At 32.8% G+C, this 15,578-nt stretch overlaps 1 protein-coding gene across 4 annotated transcripts in view; it reads right to left on the minus strand.

The window, feature by feature from the left end:
* Window positions 1-15,578, minus strand: part of PPP1R12A (protein phosphatase 1 regulatory subunit 12A) — a 142,427-nt gene that overhangs the window by 12,285 nt on the left and 114,564 nt on the right. For all 4 annotated transcript variants that reach the window (XM_069489797.1, XM_069489796.1, XM_069489795.1 and 1 more), the window contains 6 exons: window positions 13,665-13,865; window positions 13,251-13,419; window positions 11,264-11,385; window positions 6,865-6,930; window positions 1,974-1,990; window positions 720-855 (listed from right to left, as the gene is read on the minus strand). In XM_069489797.1, coding sequence (XP_069345898.1) covers window positions 720-855; window positions 1,974-1,990; window positions 6,865-6,930; window positions 11,264-11,385; window positions 13,251-13,419; window positions 13,665-13,865 — 711 coding nt within the window. The remainder of the gene's footprint in view (window positions 1-719; window positions 856-1,973; window positions 1,991-6,864; window positions 6,931-11,263; window positions 11,386-13,250; window positions 13,420-13,664; window positions 13,866-15,578) is intronic.

Consider the following 15,578-nt stretch of genomic DNA (forward strand, 5'->3'; position numbering starts at 1 on the left):
TTGCCCATGGGTAGAATCTCACTACTTAGCACAGTTCAGCATTCAGTTCTTTACTAAATAAATGATGGACTTTACTCATAATGTAAAATGACTCCTTCCCCACCACCACCCACTTCCTTCTCTTGCTGACTTGCCTTGTAAGAAAGTATATAATTCAAATAGCTGCTAGATACCTGGAAACATGTACAAATAACACAAGCTTTCTCCTTCTCTAACAAATTATATTATGTTTATTCCAAGTTCAGAATATGAAGAACCATGATAGTCAGAATCCTAGATTGTTGAGTTTCTGGGATTTATTTCTTAATTACTTCCATACTTAATCCTTAATAGCACTTGAACTAACCCAAATTTTTCAGTTACCTAGGAAAAACTATAGTCTCCTAAGAAAACCCATATTCTCTGTTTTGCTGCTTCTTAACAAACGGATAAAAGATAAAGTGTGTCTGCATGAGTACACACATACACTGCATTTACTGCATGCCCCTTTCCAGCTTAATCACAGTGATGACTTCAGATACTTAAATTCAAAATAAAGTCCTGGCTAATTTTCTCTTCCCCTAAAAAAACAAACAACTATTTTTATTCTGCTTACCATTACTTGCCAAAACCTGAAAATGACTGAGTTTTTTTTTTAAATAACATTCAAGTATAAATATCTCAATACGAAAGTTAACTAATTTGTTTTTTGATTAAATATAAGTAAATAACCCAAGTACCTTTTTAAAGTCAGTTGAGTCGTCCTTTTCTAGCCTGCTACCATAAGGTTTTCTGTCTTCTAAGTAACTGTAGGATCCAGAGCGACCCAGCAAGGAATCATACCGATCACTAGCTGATGTGGAAGTGGTTTCGTATCTTCAAAAGATGAAGTTAAATCAAAACCTTTATTATTAGGGCTTTCACAACTTACATTAACATACATCCTAGTATATATTAACTTGATAGTTCAAAAGAAAAAGAGTAACAGTCTCCCTCATCTGGTACCTAATAAATATTTGTCACACATAATAAATGGAAAGTTATTGTTAATATTATTAACTTCTATTGATGAGGAAGAGATTCAAAATTTCCTTATGTAAAACTCAAACTTATTTCATGTCATGATAAATTATTACAACAATTTTAAATTGCATTTTTTTCACATTTAATTTAACATCTCTGAAATCTGAACATGGCTTCCAACCGATGGTGTATTATAGTTTAATTGGTAGCATCTTTCCTTTTTTTAGTGGTAAATAATATAATGGTGTTTTACAATTGGTAACAGATTCGATGAAATACAGTACATCAAAAGCAATAATGGGTTTCTACTAAACAGGAAAATGTATCTTCTTTGTAAATGAGAATTCTCTTATACATGGTTCTAGATTCAGGTTACCTTTTCTGATAGATGCCATTGCCTCTGCATTTCAATTCAATAGAATCATCAGTATATAAAAATTTATTCTTGGTCTTACAGGGCTTTGGTTAACAATTTTATGGGCAAGAGAGATAGAATGGACATTACAGTCAAAGATATAGTGGAGGTTCTCTGAAAAGATGAACAATTTTGAGCTGGATGACACTTTCTAAAGTGTCTTCATTGGTTCAATCTTTAAGGGAGAAGAATCTGAATACCTAAACAAATAAAATTCTGGCCCAGGGTGGGTTTCATCAGTCCCTGATGTTAACAATGAGACAGTTAATGTTGAAGTAACTTAGTAAACATTGGAAAACTTAAGAAAAGTTACCACTATTGTAGAGATTTGGGAACAATTTTCTTAGTGACTTACTGTGACTAGTGAAGTGTAAGTAAAGCCTTTAACAAAGAAAGCTAATAACAATGATTAGGTAATCTGAATTTCTATAGATTTTTTTATTAGCCAAATAATTCTGTAAGTTTACAAAATGTATAAATATCTAGCAACATATTTTTAGCAAAGATAAAAATCAGAAAAAAAAATCAGTAAAAAAAAAAAAAAAGTAAAACATACCTAGAAATGGAATCCGTCTAGAAAGAAATGAAAGAAAAACAGGCATACTAAATTTTTATGCTTTCATTAAACTATTAACCTATGATTGATCAAGTAAATTTAATACAGCATCAATAGAGTTTTCACACTATTAAACTAACTTAACTATTCACTATATATGCTTTAACTTTACTGTGGTTGTTTTTAGAAGGAGGTTCTAAAAGTCACTGTATATTTTTACATGCACAATATCACATAACTATATGTGGCAACTTATGGACATCTTTTGTGACTTCCTACAAAAACCACCATATATTATTTCTTAATGAGAAGGAAAAAAATTGAGAAATAAACATAACTTATACTCATTCAGGAGAAAGTAACACATTTACATCAAGATATGTCAAGTTCATTATGTGACATCTCAAAGTAACCATTTCACTCATTTTTCTGTTTTTGATGAATATGAGAGGCAAACAAATGAATACACAAGGTATTTATACATAACAGTATAAACATGTTTTGTTTAAAATTCATTTTCTGGAAATCTAGCTATATATCCCTTCAAGGTATAGAAATTAGGAAATAGGAAATTTAAGTTAATTTTCTCAGGCAAGTGGTATGCTACACTGAAGTTCCAGTAACTCTTCTTATCTAAATGGCAAAATGATAAATGGGGTAAAACAGTTTTATTTCGGGTCAAAGTAGTTTTTTTTTTTTTTTTTTTGGTGGTCAAATTTAGCTTTTTCTCTTTCTATTGAAATGCTCACTGAATCTCTTAATTTTCTAGAATAAATATTCAAAAATGGTTTGTTAAATTTCTAAATTTAAATATTTATAATTTCACATTATATTTATCTTTGAATGCACTGTAAAATTACAGGGTTTCTTTATGACTATTTAAAGTCTACTCTCGACTAAAAATGTTTTACTAAAGTCTGTGTAAATTGCTTTTGCAAAATCAATTTTGCCTTTGTTCTCTGCATTGTTTTTATTTCCTGTAATGTAGTATTTTATTGATATATTCTTGGGTTTTATAATTCACCATTTTAAAGAATAAATTTCTATTTTCAAGATATTATTCAAATTCAGTCAAACATTCATGAACTAAAATGTATACATATCAAATGAAAGTATCACATCTCACCTTACAGTTTGTACTTTTTCACTGATTTAAATTTTTTAAATAATAAAAACTCCAAGCAGTCACAGAAATCACTCAAATTCTTTTTTTTAAAAAAATCATGGTGTTATCACTGATTATTTAAAAAATTTTAAAAACTGTGATAAAAACCACATAATATAAAATTTGCTATTAGACCATTTTTAAGTGTACAGAGTTCAGTATTGTTAACTGTATTCACACTGTTGTGCAACAGGTCCCTAGAACTTTTTCATCTTGCAAAATCAAAACTCCATACACACTGAACAACTTCCTTTTCCGCCCCCTACTCTCAGCCCTGGCAACCATAATTCTACTTTCAGTTTCTATGAATTTCACTCCTTTAAATATTTGAAGAAGTGGAATCCTATGGTACTGGTCGTTTTGTGACTGCCTTATTTTACTTAGCATAATGTCCTTGCTTCTTGCATTTTAAAATTGTTTTCCAAAGTAAAAATATCCTTTTAATTTTTCTCATGGTACTATAAGCTCATGTAATCGTATCCAAAGTTCCTCTATAATTCTCCATCCCTCCACTCCCTAGATAAGTATCTTATTGGGTTACATAATATCTACATGAATGCACAAAATACCAGTCTATACACATATATTTTATTTAGTCTATTCCCTACCAACAGAAATTTAGGGTGTTTTCAATTTTTTGCTTTGCAAGCAATGCTGCTATGAACACTGTGCAGATTTATCTTTACATCCTTCACCTATATCTTTGGAAATAAATTTATAGAAGTGGAAGTACTAAAAGGGCATGGACATTTTCATAAGGCTTCTGATTTGGACTGTTAAATTGATCTCCAAAAAAGATGAACTTATTATAGTCCCAAAACTTTGTAACAGAATGCCTATTTCAATACTTATCATGACAAATATGAACATTATTAACTTTTGCCAATTTTACTTTATTAATTGTTATGTTTTTGGTTATTGAGTTTGAAAGCATTTTCAAGCTTCTTGGCCACTTGTATTTCTTCTTTTGTAAAGTTTATAGATTTCATGTATTCTGCTCCCCATTTTTTTTAACTGAGTCTCAAATATTAATCTTTTATATGTTATAAAAGAGGGCTAAGATTATTTATTTTTAAACTACAAAAATATGTGTCTCCTAACTTTAATTAGGGTGTCTTTACTGTCACATTCCAGCTTTATATGTTTAAATAATTTAATCTGTTAATCTTTGTTTATAGCTTCTTGCCTTGGTGTTATACTTGCATTAAATTTTGGATTTATTACTAATGTTCTTTGCATGCTAAATGAAATAGCTTAATAAAATCCATCCAGAAGCTTAAGAAAAGCAAATCACGGCCAGGCACAGTAGTTCACGCCTGTAATCTTAGCATTTTGGGAGGTTGAGGCAGGAAGATTACTTCAGCTCAGGAGTTTGAGACCAACCTGAGCAAGAGCAAGACCTCGTTCTCTACTAAAAATAGAAAAAAAATCAGCCACGCATGGTGGCGCATGCCTGTAGTCCCAGCTACTAGGGAGGCTGAGGCAGGAATGTCGCTTTAGCCCAGGAGCTTGAGGTTGCTGTGAGCTAGGCTGACGCCAGGGCCCTTTAGCCCTGACAACAAAGTAAGACTGTCTCAAAAAAAAAAAAAAAAAAAAACAAAAGCAAATCAAAATAACCAGAACAACAGAAGCCTTATTTTTAGAAATAATGAACAATAACACTATAAAGTAATTCAAATTATATGATAAAATTTTATCTCAATTATCTTTTAATTTATATCCTGAGCTTCATAGGCAATTCAGAATTTTCAAGAAATTTTCAGCGTCTTACAATTTACTTTTCTTTTAAACAAAAAAGCACATAAAAGAAAGTCATTTTTCAATGTGTTTAACTTGGATTCTATAAACTGTATAGAAGTTTTGTTATCAAATCCATTTTACATCATTTCAGAAAATGCATGTAAGAATTTTGCCACTCATACTTTTCACAGAAAAGTATGGGCTACTAGTTTTCAAAACAGAGCAGCACAGTTTGGTCACTTTTGTGGTCTATTGTATAAGACATTGTGGGTTAGCATCCTACCTCCATTCTTTCTTTTCCCCATGGTACAGCTGTCACTAGGTTTAGGTGAAATGGTATATAGCAGCCCATGTTGGTAGCAAAATGACTGCAATAGCCCAGTGGTGGGCTCTGTCTGGCCTAAGCCAACTACAATCCCATTCCCATGAGGTAAATCAGCCTGAAGATGAGGCTGGACATAGAGGATTGTGTAATATAACCAGAGTACAATTACTTTTCTTTGTTTAATCCAGTTTGAGTTAAGTTTTCTGTTACTTATAACTGAAAGAATGCTAGCACAAAGCAAGATCTATACAATGTTCTATTGAAAAATGAACAAAAACTATTCAAATTGTTTGGAATGAAGAAAACTTTTCTTCTTAGGAACAATGTTCTACTTAACCTTAATGTTATCTCTTGTATAATTTTAACAGTAAAACTTAAATATAACATACATCAACATGTTTCAAAATGACAACTGTGGAAGCTAGAAAATCTCCCTCCCACTCCAGCTTGGTGGTAGGTGGGGTCTGTGTGATAAGGTCATGAAGTGTTAGCTGGGGATGGTTTACTCATTTCCTCCCTCTTGTTTACCTGTCCATTGTCTTTCCTTGAACAATGGGAATTCATATAGGGTCCTACTAGAAAAGGAAGATGATGGATGAGTTGACAGAGCAAAGGGAAATAGGTAAATGGGGGAAGTGGTGACAACTGGTAGGCAGTGTTTAAGTAACAAAGCTTCCACCCTGCAAATAATTTACCCCCAGAACTAATTCACACCTCAATCTGGCCATCTAAAGATAAAATAAAAGTAACTTTTGGGTCAAAATAGGTAAACTTCGCCTTAAAAGTAACACTGTAAGTCACCTTGCTGACTAAAAGGAAATGTGATAGCTTTATGAGGAAGCCCCAAGTCAAAATGAAGAAGGTAAAATTAACATGCTATTTCAGGATAGATGATGCCAAGTTTAGAACTAACTCATGTACAATTCTATCCCTACAAGATTAGAGCTCTTTAAAGTATTTTAGCTTTCTGCACAGCCAAACAACAGGAAATAGAGGGGGGGTAGTTAAAAAAAAAAGGTAAGAGGGAGGTAACTTTTACCCCTTGCTAGTTATGCAGCCTGAGGTCCTTCATCAGTCTTGGGAGTGGGGGGGGGGTGGGGAAATGCCTTTTTCAGAAGATTTTTGGGAAGATTAGCTGTGATTATGAATATAAAATCCTTTGGAAACTCTAAAATTTTTAAACATATGTAAAGAAAGCCAAAGAGGTCTATCTTCTACAGAATGTAACTTTGTCATATACAGAAATAAAAATCTGAGCCTACTACTTCTGGTTTTCCACTACTTCTGAGTACTCTTTATTTTCCTTTGGTCCAGAATACTATTTCCTTTTTTGCTTTTTCTCTTCAACTCTGAAGGTTAAATTACATACAATAAATTACATCCACTCAGAGTGTGCAATTTGATGAGTTTTGACAGTTGTGTATATCCATAAAACCACCACTGCAATCAAGATTCAGAACACTTCCAACACCTCTAAAATATTCTTTATGCCCCTTTCCAGTCCTTCCAATCCTGATCCTCAGCCACCACTGCTATTGTATCCCCAGGATATAGGTACAGTATGCAAAACTGTTTTGTATGAATAAACATAATTAAACACAATTAAAAAATAATCCTTAAAATTATGATTATTTCACAACACAAAAAGTAATGCTATTTACCTGAGTTTCTTTCTTATTAGATCCCTCTTCTGTATCTGATTGTTGTTCTTGTTCATTTTCATCACTCTAAAAATAGATTGCCAATTTATTTTAGGAAAGGAAAGAGATTTCAAACAGTTGACATTTAAGAACATTAGGACTTTTCCAATTTACAATGACTCTTCAGAAAAATACACCATGAAATGGATCAGAAGAAAAACTGATTTTTAAGCGGGAGTCTTTCTACACTATTTAGAGAATGCCCATTTTGTTGGCATGGCACAATCTAAGTAGGTTAGTGTGTATATTGTAAAGAAAGACCACCTATCTAACATGTAGGAAACACATTTGTAATGGGGATGAGGAAGCTGGAGGCTTAACACGAGAAAGAGAGAAGAAGATATTCCACTTTATACTGTGATACTGCACACACTTTACTAGTCAATAAAAGTATTTTTTAGCCACTCAACTATAATGAGGCAGGAAAAATATTAATAAATTCATTATTTTAAGAAAAGCTGGATTCACTAAGCTTGGCAAGATTTCTGCAAGAGTTCTACTATGTTTACGTGGTTTCTTCATCTAGAAATTTCTTGGGAGGTTAGAGTACACCAAATAGAAAATCAAGGTCTCAGCAGGCTAAAAGTTTAGAATCCCAAACTATGGCAATATGTTACTAGAAGAAGGCTTTGAAAATCTCAAAAAAAGCCTTAATAGATTAAAGGGAAAGAAAAGGGAAATTTGCATTCAAACTTATCTGGCTAAGGTGCACTATAAAAATACCACAGCCTTTAAACTAGGTAAACCTAGTTTCATATTAGTAATTTTCAGCTGTATGACTTAAGACAAATTATTTAAACTTTTTTGAGTTAAAATTACCTTATCTATAAAAGTTTACAGAATTGTTCTAAGGATTAGAGATAATTTTTGTACAAGGTACCATTTTGGTAGCTAACAAAAATGATACATGAAGTTACTAAGTAAACAGGAGAAATCAATGCTGCTGCTGCTGCTGTTAGTATTATTTATTAATTCCATGTCATGAACCGATTGTTTTTATGCATTGCAGTACCATGCATTACCCTTTCTTTCACTGAGCCTTTGGGTCTTTCCGTATATCGTTTGCTACAGATTCGAACACGTGACTATGAAGGAACAGGGAAACCTGTGTTTTGATGGCTGATTAGAAATCCATTCAATGCTGGCTCAAATTAAAAACATGAGCATTGTCAGTATGGATCTGAGGAAAGATCTTTATAATGATGGTCAAGTGCATGACTCCAGAAAGTGGTCTTTTAAAGGAAGAACTGGTCTAAATAAGATTCAGGAAAAATCAATACTAAATAATAATATTGCTTTGCCTATGAAATTCCTAACACATATGAGTTATTAAAAAGATGACATGATTTTAAATGATAGTAACTAAATGTTAGGATGCTAAGACTGTGAGGTTTTATTTTACTATTAAAATGTTACTGCAAAATTAAAATCAACCAGACATTATGTACTTCCTGGTGGAGGAACAAAGTATCCTGCCAAAAGAATACCGAGGCCAGGCATGGTGGCTCATCCCTGTAATCCTAGCATTTTGGGAGACTGAAGCAGGAAGACTGCCTGAGGCCAGGAGTTTGTGACCAGCCTGAGCAACATAGCAAGACCCCATCTCCACAAAAAAAATAGAAAAATTAGGTGGGTGTGGTTACACATGCCTGTAGTCCCAGCTATTTGGGCTGAGGCTGGCAGATAGCTTGAGCTCAGGAGTCTGAGGTTGCAGTGAGCTATGGTAATGCCACTACACTCTAGCCCAGGTAACAGAGCAAGACTTTGTCTCAAAACAAAACAAAACAAAACCCCCCCCAAAAACAGCCCTGCAGAACCAGAATCTAACTAATCCTCTAGCTCTAACTACTGATTTATAGAAATATAAAAAAACAGAGGAATGTGTTAAACTATACTTCAGGGATGTGATAACTCAATTCCTTCAAAAATAATTTTAAGGAAAAAAATGAGAGGGAGGGAGAATCTTATTGATTCTAAAGGAGGCTTTAAAGAAATAACTAATCATAATGTATGTTCCTTATTTAGTTCCCAAATAAACTAGTAAACTATAAAGCTACAACCACAAACCACTTTTGGCCTATATCAGTCAACTGGAAATTAAACCTGACTGGATAATTGACAGTAAAGATTTATTGTTAATTTATTTAACAATATATCTTTATATATAGTTTTTAAAAAAATTTTTAATTTTTATTTATTTTTTTACACGGGACATAATTCTTGCTTTAGATATATATAGTTTTAATAATTTTTAAGAGGGCGTCCTTATCTCTTAGGATACATATTAAAACATTTGTTGATAAAATGTTACGTCTAGAGTTTTCTTCTAAATAATATGGGCGTTGGGGAAGTTGTGGGGATTTAGCTGAAACCAGGGATACTTGGGGTGGGGTCATTATACTATTCTGTTAATTCTGTAAAGTATATGTTTGAATTTTTCTATATTAAACATTAAAAGAAGGCCGGGCATGGTGGCTCATGCCTGTAACCCTAGCACTCTGGGAGGCCGAGGCAGGTGGATCGCTCGAGGTCGGAGTTTGAGACCAGCCTGAGCAAGAGCGAGACCCTGTCTCTACTAAAAACAGAAAGAAATTATTTGGCCAACTAAAATATATATACAAAAAAAAAAATTAGCCGGGCATGGTGGCGCATGCCTGTAGTCCCAGCTACTTGGGAGGCTGAGGCAGGAGGATTGCTTAAGCCCAGGAATTTGAGGTTGCTGTGAGCTAGGCCGACGCCACGGCACTCACTCTAGCCTGGCAACAAAGTGAGACTCTGTCAAATAAATAAATAAAAGAAAAATGGGAATCTATTTTTCTATTTTCTTCATCTGTTCTTCCTTTATTTCTCCTTTCTTGTCATTTATGCATTATTTTATTTTCCTTCTTCTTTGAACTATTTTTTTATAGCCACATGCACCCTTGATTCAAAGTGTAACATACATGAGTACTTTGTCCAAATCATGGACAATGTGAGGATATTAAAACTCTATAATTTCATTTAATACTTTCTCATATTTTGTGCTATTGTTTTCATATATTTTAGCTTTCTACATATTTTAAACTGCATATAACACTGTTTTTTGTGGTACATGTAATTAAATAGAATGAAAATAAAATAAAACACTGCAATTAAAAGATAAAAGTGTTCAGAAAAAAGCTGACCTAAATATACTGTTTATGAGAAAAACACAGATAAGTTGAAAATAAAAGTAGAGAAAAGATATATTATATGAAGATCAATAATAAAAAAAAAAGCATTCCAAAAAAGCAGACTTTAAGGTAAAACATTATTAGAGATAAAAAGGAACATACAGTGAGATAAGGGTGAGATTAACAGGAAGACAGAGGATTCCATGTTGTCTCAACAGAAGAATGGATACAATTAGAGATTACAAGAAATGTTTTTACAGTAATCAAACTAAGTATACTGGTATATACAACAACACAGCTATATTCCATAAACATCATACTGAGTTACGAAATCTACAGTTCTATTTATATGCTCTTCAGAAACAGGAATAGTTAACCATGGTGTTAGAAATCAGATACTAGTTGGCTTTGAAAATGAGAATGACAGGGATTAAGTGGGAGAATCTGGGGGCATCTGTAGTGCTGCTTTGTTGTTTATCATTCTGACTGGTGATTCCACAGATATGTTCCCATTGTGCTAATTCATTAAACTGTACATTTATGAATTATGTTTCTGCATGTCATACTTCAATAAAAGGTTTATTTTAAAAATTGGAAAAAAAAAGGGTAAAAAAAAAAAGGGCCAAATTATATTTGTTCTTCTATAGTTACATGTTGTATTGAAACAGTATAAATTTCACATTAACAGTCATATCCTACAGTTCTTTCTCTTATTTGAATAGCAATGTCAGGTAAATAATCAGGGATCAGGGCAAAAACCTCATTTCTCATAGGATAATTGTTATTTAGTAAGTAAAGGACTGCTTCTATCCAATATCCTTTGATATAGAAATAATTCTGTTATGTAGATCTCATAATAATATTTGTGAACATGAAATTAAATGTAAAACATCTTTTAGGAATCTCTAAAATAAAGGAGTTTAGTAAAGGAGCAGTTTAGCTATTATGAAATACTCAATATATGTACTCTGAGCTGCAGCCATTATTATTTTATTCCAAAATTAAGTCAGAACTCCTGCTTTTAAGTAGTACCAAAAATCTAAGTTGTTACCATCCTTACAAAGAACTTTTCTTATTTAACAACTCGACTCAGAAAACCTAGTGATGATTTAAATAATTATAATCTGAGGCATGTAAGAAATTATTAGTATGTACTTTTGGGAACATTAACCATACTATGAAGTAGTTATATTGCAATAGGTTCTCACATCTTGTGTCCAAAATGAAACTCCTGTAGATCTTCTTTTCTCTCTTGGTCGCCGGCGTTCTCTGATTGATTTAGGTTGTGATTTATCTTCTCCTTCTTTTTCCTCTTCTTTTTTTTCTCCCTCTGCTAAGGATTACAACGAAACACATGATAGCAATGTATCTTGACAATATTTTACAAGGTAACTGCATAAACAATTCTAAGTCAAATTACTTTGCGAAACCTTCTAAATTTCCCTAATCAGAATTAATTTTTCCCCCTTCTCAGTGTTCCTGATTTAAACATGATTTAAACATGTATTTCTATTTCCTGTTAGATACGTTCTTGAAGGTCACAAGAACTAATTATCTTCATAGTCCTAGTGCCTAAAATAAAAATTTTGCTCAAAAGACACAAATATTTGATGAATTAAAAATAATGAAATCCTATGAGAGGAATAGGGCTCCGGTTATTAATTTCTGAGAAGGAAACAGTTATTATAACCGAAGCTAACATTCTACAGAAGAAAACAGTTCTTAATGATGGAACAGCTAGTAAGAATCATACAAATTTATCAGTTTCTGCTTCTACTATTGCCAGTCTTCACTTGGCAGTGATACAGTATTTATTTCATTTCTATTAGATTATATTTAAGAGCAAATCCTATTCTTCTGGAAAATATATTTATCTTTTATTAAAAACAAATTAACATAAAAATGTTAGTTTTAAGATTTGTTTTCCTCCTGGGACAGTTAAAATGGCTTCAGGCTTACATACTAGAAGAATATTAGGGACTCTAAATATGCTAAAAATAAAGACACACAATGAACAAAAATGATTTAAAAAAAAACTATTGTGTCCTTAGCAAAGAGTCACACCAAAAGACACCCCAAAATTATAGTATTCAGAAAGATTTTTAAAGTTGTTTTTACAATCAGTTTAGAGCAACAATCTGAAACTCCAATACCTGTAGGAGCCATCCAGGTAATATAAATGGGTAAATGGACCAGGACAGGGACATGGGGGCTGCTACTACTTAACTCTAGCCGATTGTTGATATGTAAGAATTCTGACCCAGTGTTGGGAAATCTTTCAAATTTTCAAGAAAAGCCAAAACTCCAAAGTTTTATGTGAATATCCCTAATTTTAAATGTTGGTTCAAAATTTTTACAACACTATGAAGGCCTCACACATAGTGGTTTAAAGAACTAAAACATCTCAATGACCAACATTAAGACAATCTAATTGGAAATTGGGGAAAAGTTAATTTTCTGATGTTTATCCAATAAGATTACTGATATTACCATGACTAATACTATGAGATTTAGCTTTTAAAATATAAAATGCCTATAATTAGAAATAATTTTATTTAGTACTCATATCTGATTTAAAGTAGGAATCAATTAGAATTTAAATAGAAAGTTTTTATCAAATAATAGGAATTGGTAATAGTGAGCATCAATGTGCCAACATACAGCTGGAAAAAAAATCTATTTTTCTTTCTTTTTTATTTCAGAATATTATAGGGTTACAAATATTTTGGTAGAAATCTATTTTTCAAGAAATAAACATAAAAATTTTGTTTCAGCAAGGACAATACATGTGTTAAGTGATTTTAGTTTAGAACAATTTCATACACACACACACATTTGAAAGATAGGATCTATACAGCAGGCAAGAAATAGATTAAAGCACTGGAAAAGTACTATAATAATAAACTGCTCCTAGGAATAGTTATCCACCAGTTCTTCTATACTGACTTTTCTTTGTGGGTCATGAAGATTTTTGTGAAGTACTAAGTTATAAAGATATTCATATCAACTCAGACCATATTATTTCCTGTTTTTATTTTCTACTTTTCTCATTCTCGATCATCATATTCTGTTTAGGTTGAATGAGTCACAGGTTAGGATATTGTTCTTTTTTTCTTGAACTGTTTATTTAGGAAAAACTAATTCAAAGGACTATTTGAAGGAAAAAAAAGTGTTTTTAAAATTTGGTCTTCTTACCTCTTTCATTTTCTTTTGTTAATCCTCTGGAGTAAGCAGAAGTTACACCTACAAGACTATTTGGTCTGTTTAGTTGACTTGAAGTATACAGTGAGCTGCTCATAGTAGAAAGTGAAGAGGATGAAGTGGTTGAACTTGAAGCTGATACTGGCCTATAACGCTGATAAGTCTGTGAAACATTAAAATTAAAACCCATCTGAAATATTAAACACAATTAAAAACACATACAACACTTAAAAATTCATTTCAAAGGAAAAGTAATGTTCTAATCATTCCAAAGCAATTCAGATTTCCAGGTAAAATCTTTTTGAGTATTTTGTATTTGGTTAGTTGATACATAAATCTGTTATACATTGAGAATTGCAATAATTATTCAGACCATTTGACCCAGCTGTGTTGTTGATATACTATTACCTCATCATATGTTCTGGAGTACTTTTGCTTATATTCATCTTCTCTAGATGTTTCTGACTCCTTCTTGTCCTCTTGCTTCTCTTTATCCTGTTTTTCTTTTTCTTCTTTTTCTTTGTCTTCATTTTCTTGTTCTCTGGTTCGAGTAGAACGACTTCTTCCTATTGTTTTTTCAGCTTCCTGGAGATCAGTCAATGTCACCCCCTGCACACCAAAAAAGATAAACTTAATTATGACATGCATTAAAGCTTGTTTCAAGGAATATTTTAGAAATAGATATATTAAATATGAATGTACTAAGGCTGAGGTGGCGGGATTACCTGAGGCCAGGAGTTCAAGATCGGCCTGGGAAACACAGCAAGATCCTCCTTTTTTTTATTTTTTTATTTTTTTGAGACAGAGTCTCCCCCTGTCACCTAAGCTAAAGTACCATGGCATGAGCCTAGCTCACAGCAACCTCAAACTCCTGGGCTCAAGTGATTCTCCTGCCTCAGTCTCCCGGATAGCTGGGATTACAGGTGCGCTACCACACCCAGATAATTTTTCTATTTTTAGTAGAGATAGGGTCTAGCTCTTGCTCAGGCTGGTCTCGAACTTCTGACCTTAAGCAATCCTCCCACCTCAGCCTTCCAGAGTGCTAGGATTATAGGCAAGAGGCACCAAGACCAGCCCCAGACCCTGTCTCTTAAAAGAAGAAAATTAGCTGGGCATGGTGGTGTGTGTCTGTAGTCCTAGCAACTCAGGAGTCTGAGGCAGGAGGATCACTGGAGCCCAGGATTTTAAGGGTGTAGTGAACTATAATTGCATCACTGCACTCCAGCTTGGGTGAAAGAGTGAAACCCCATCTCATTCATTCTTTCATTCATTCACTCATTTATTCATTCTCAAATAGATAAATAAATGAGAACATATCAAAAGTCAAATATGCATGTTTGCAAACTGAAACAGAATTTTTGCTCAGCAAATTACATTCATTCTATGAAAAATCACTATGAGCAGGCACAATGATAGACATTGGGAAAGATATAAATGTATATAAGAAATTATCTCTGTATTCATAAATGAACAAAATAGCAAAAGAGATGACAGAAATACTACATAAATATGAATGCTCCCAAAAAGTTCAAAGAAGGGAGGAAGAACCAATAATTACACTGTTTTTTTGATGTTTTTGAGACAGGGTCTTGCTCTGTCACCCAGGCTAGAGAGTGGTAGCATCATCATAGCTCACTGTAACCTCAAACTCCAGGTCTCAAGCAATCCTCCTGCCTCAGGATCCCAGAGTGCTAGGATTAGAGGCATGAACCACTGTGACTGGTCTATGCTGTTTATACATTATACATATTTATGCTTATATATGTATGTGTGTGTGTATATATATATATATGCATGATAACTGTTAAGGTTTTATAGACATTTCAGTGAAGAAATAACTTTTTAAGGTAGACTTTGACATAGGTGAGATTTCAAGAAGTGAAAAGTACAAAGACAGAAAAAGTACGGTAAGACTCCAGCAAATAGTTCAGCTTGAAAGCTAAGTAATAAGGATCAAACAGCTGAATCTATACTGTTGAGCTCCTTAACTGTAGGAAAGGAAAGACACAAAGTATTTATCATATATATCATACTTAGAATGGCAAGGAGGAGGGTAAGGCAATAATAACTAGCTTGTGTGATATTTTTTCTTACACTTGCACATTAGCTGCTTGATATACCTAATACAAGACACCAATTCCCTCCCCACTACTTCCAAATATTCACAGAACTCTTCAATTATTAGACATTACATATGATTAATTCATTCTAATACTTATCAAATACACTATGTCAGCCACTGTATTATGAATGAGGATAAAAAAATACTAAAAAAAAGTAAGGCCTATAGCTAATTAGATGAAATATAATAGTAATAGTATA

This window comes from Eulemur rufifrons, chromosome 16 (assembly GCF_041146395.1).
Source record: "Eulemur rufifrons isolate Redbay chromosome 16, OSU_ERuf_1, whole genome shotgun sequence".
Lineage (NCBI taxonomy): Eukaryota > Metazoa > Chordata > Mammalia > Primates > Lemuridae > Eulemur > Eulemur rufifrons.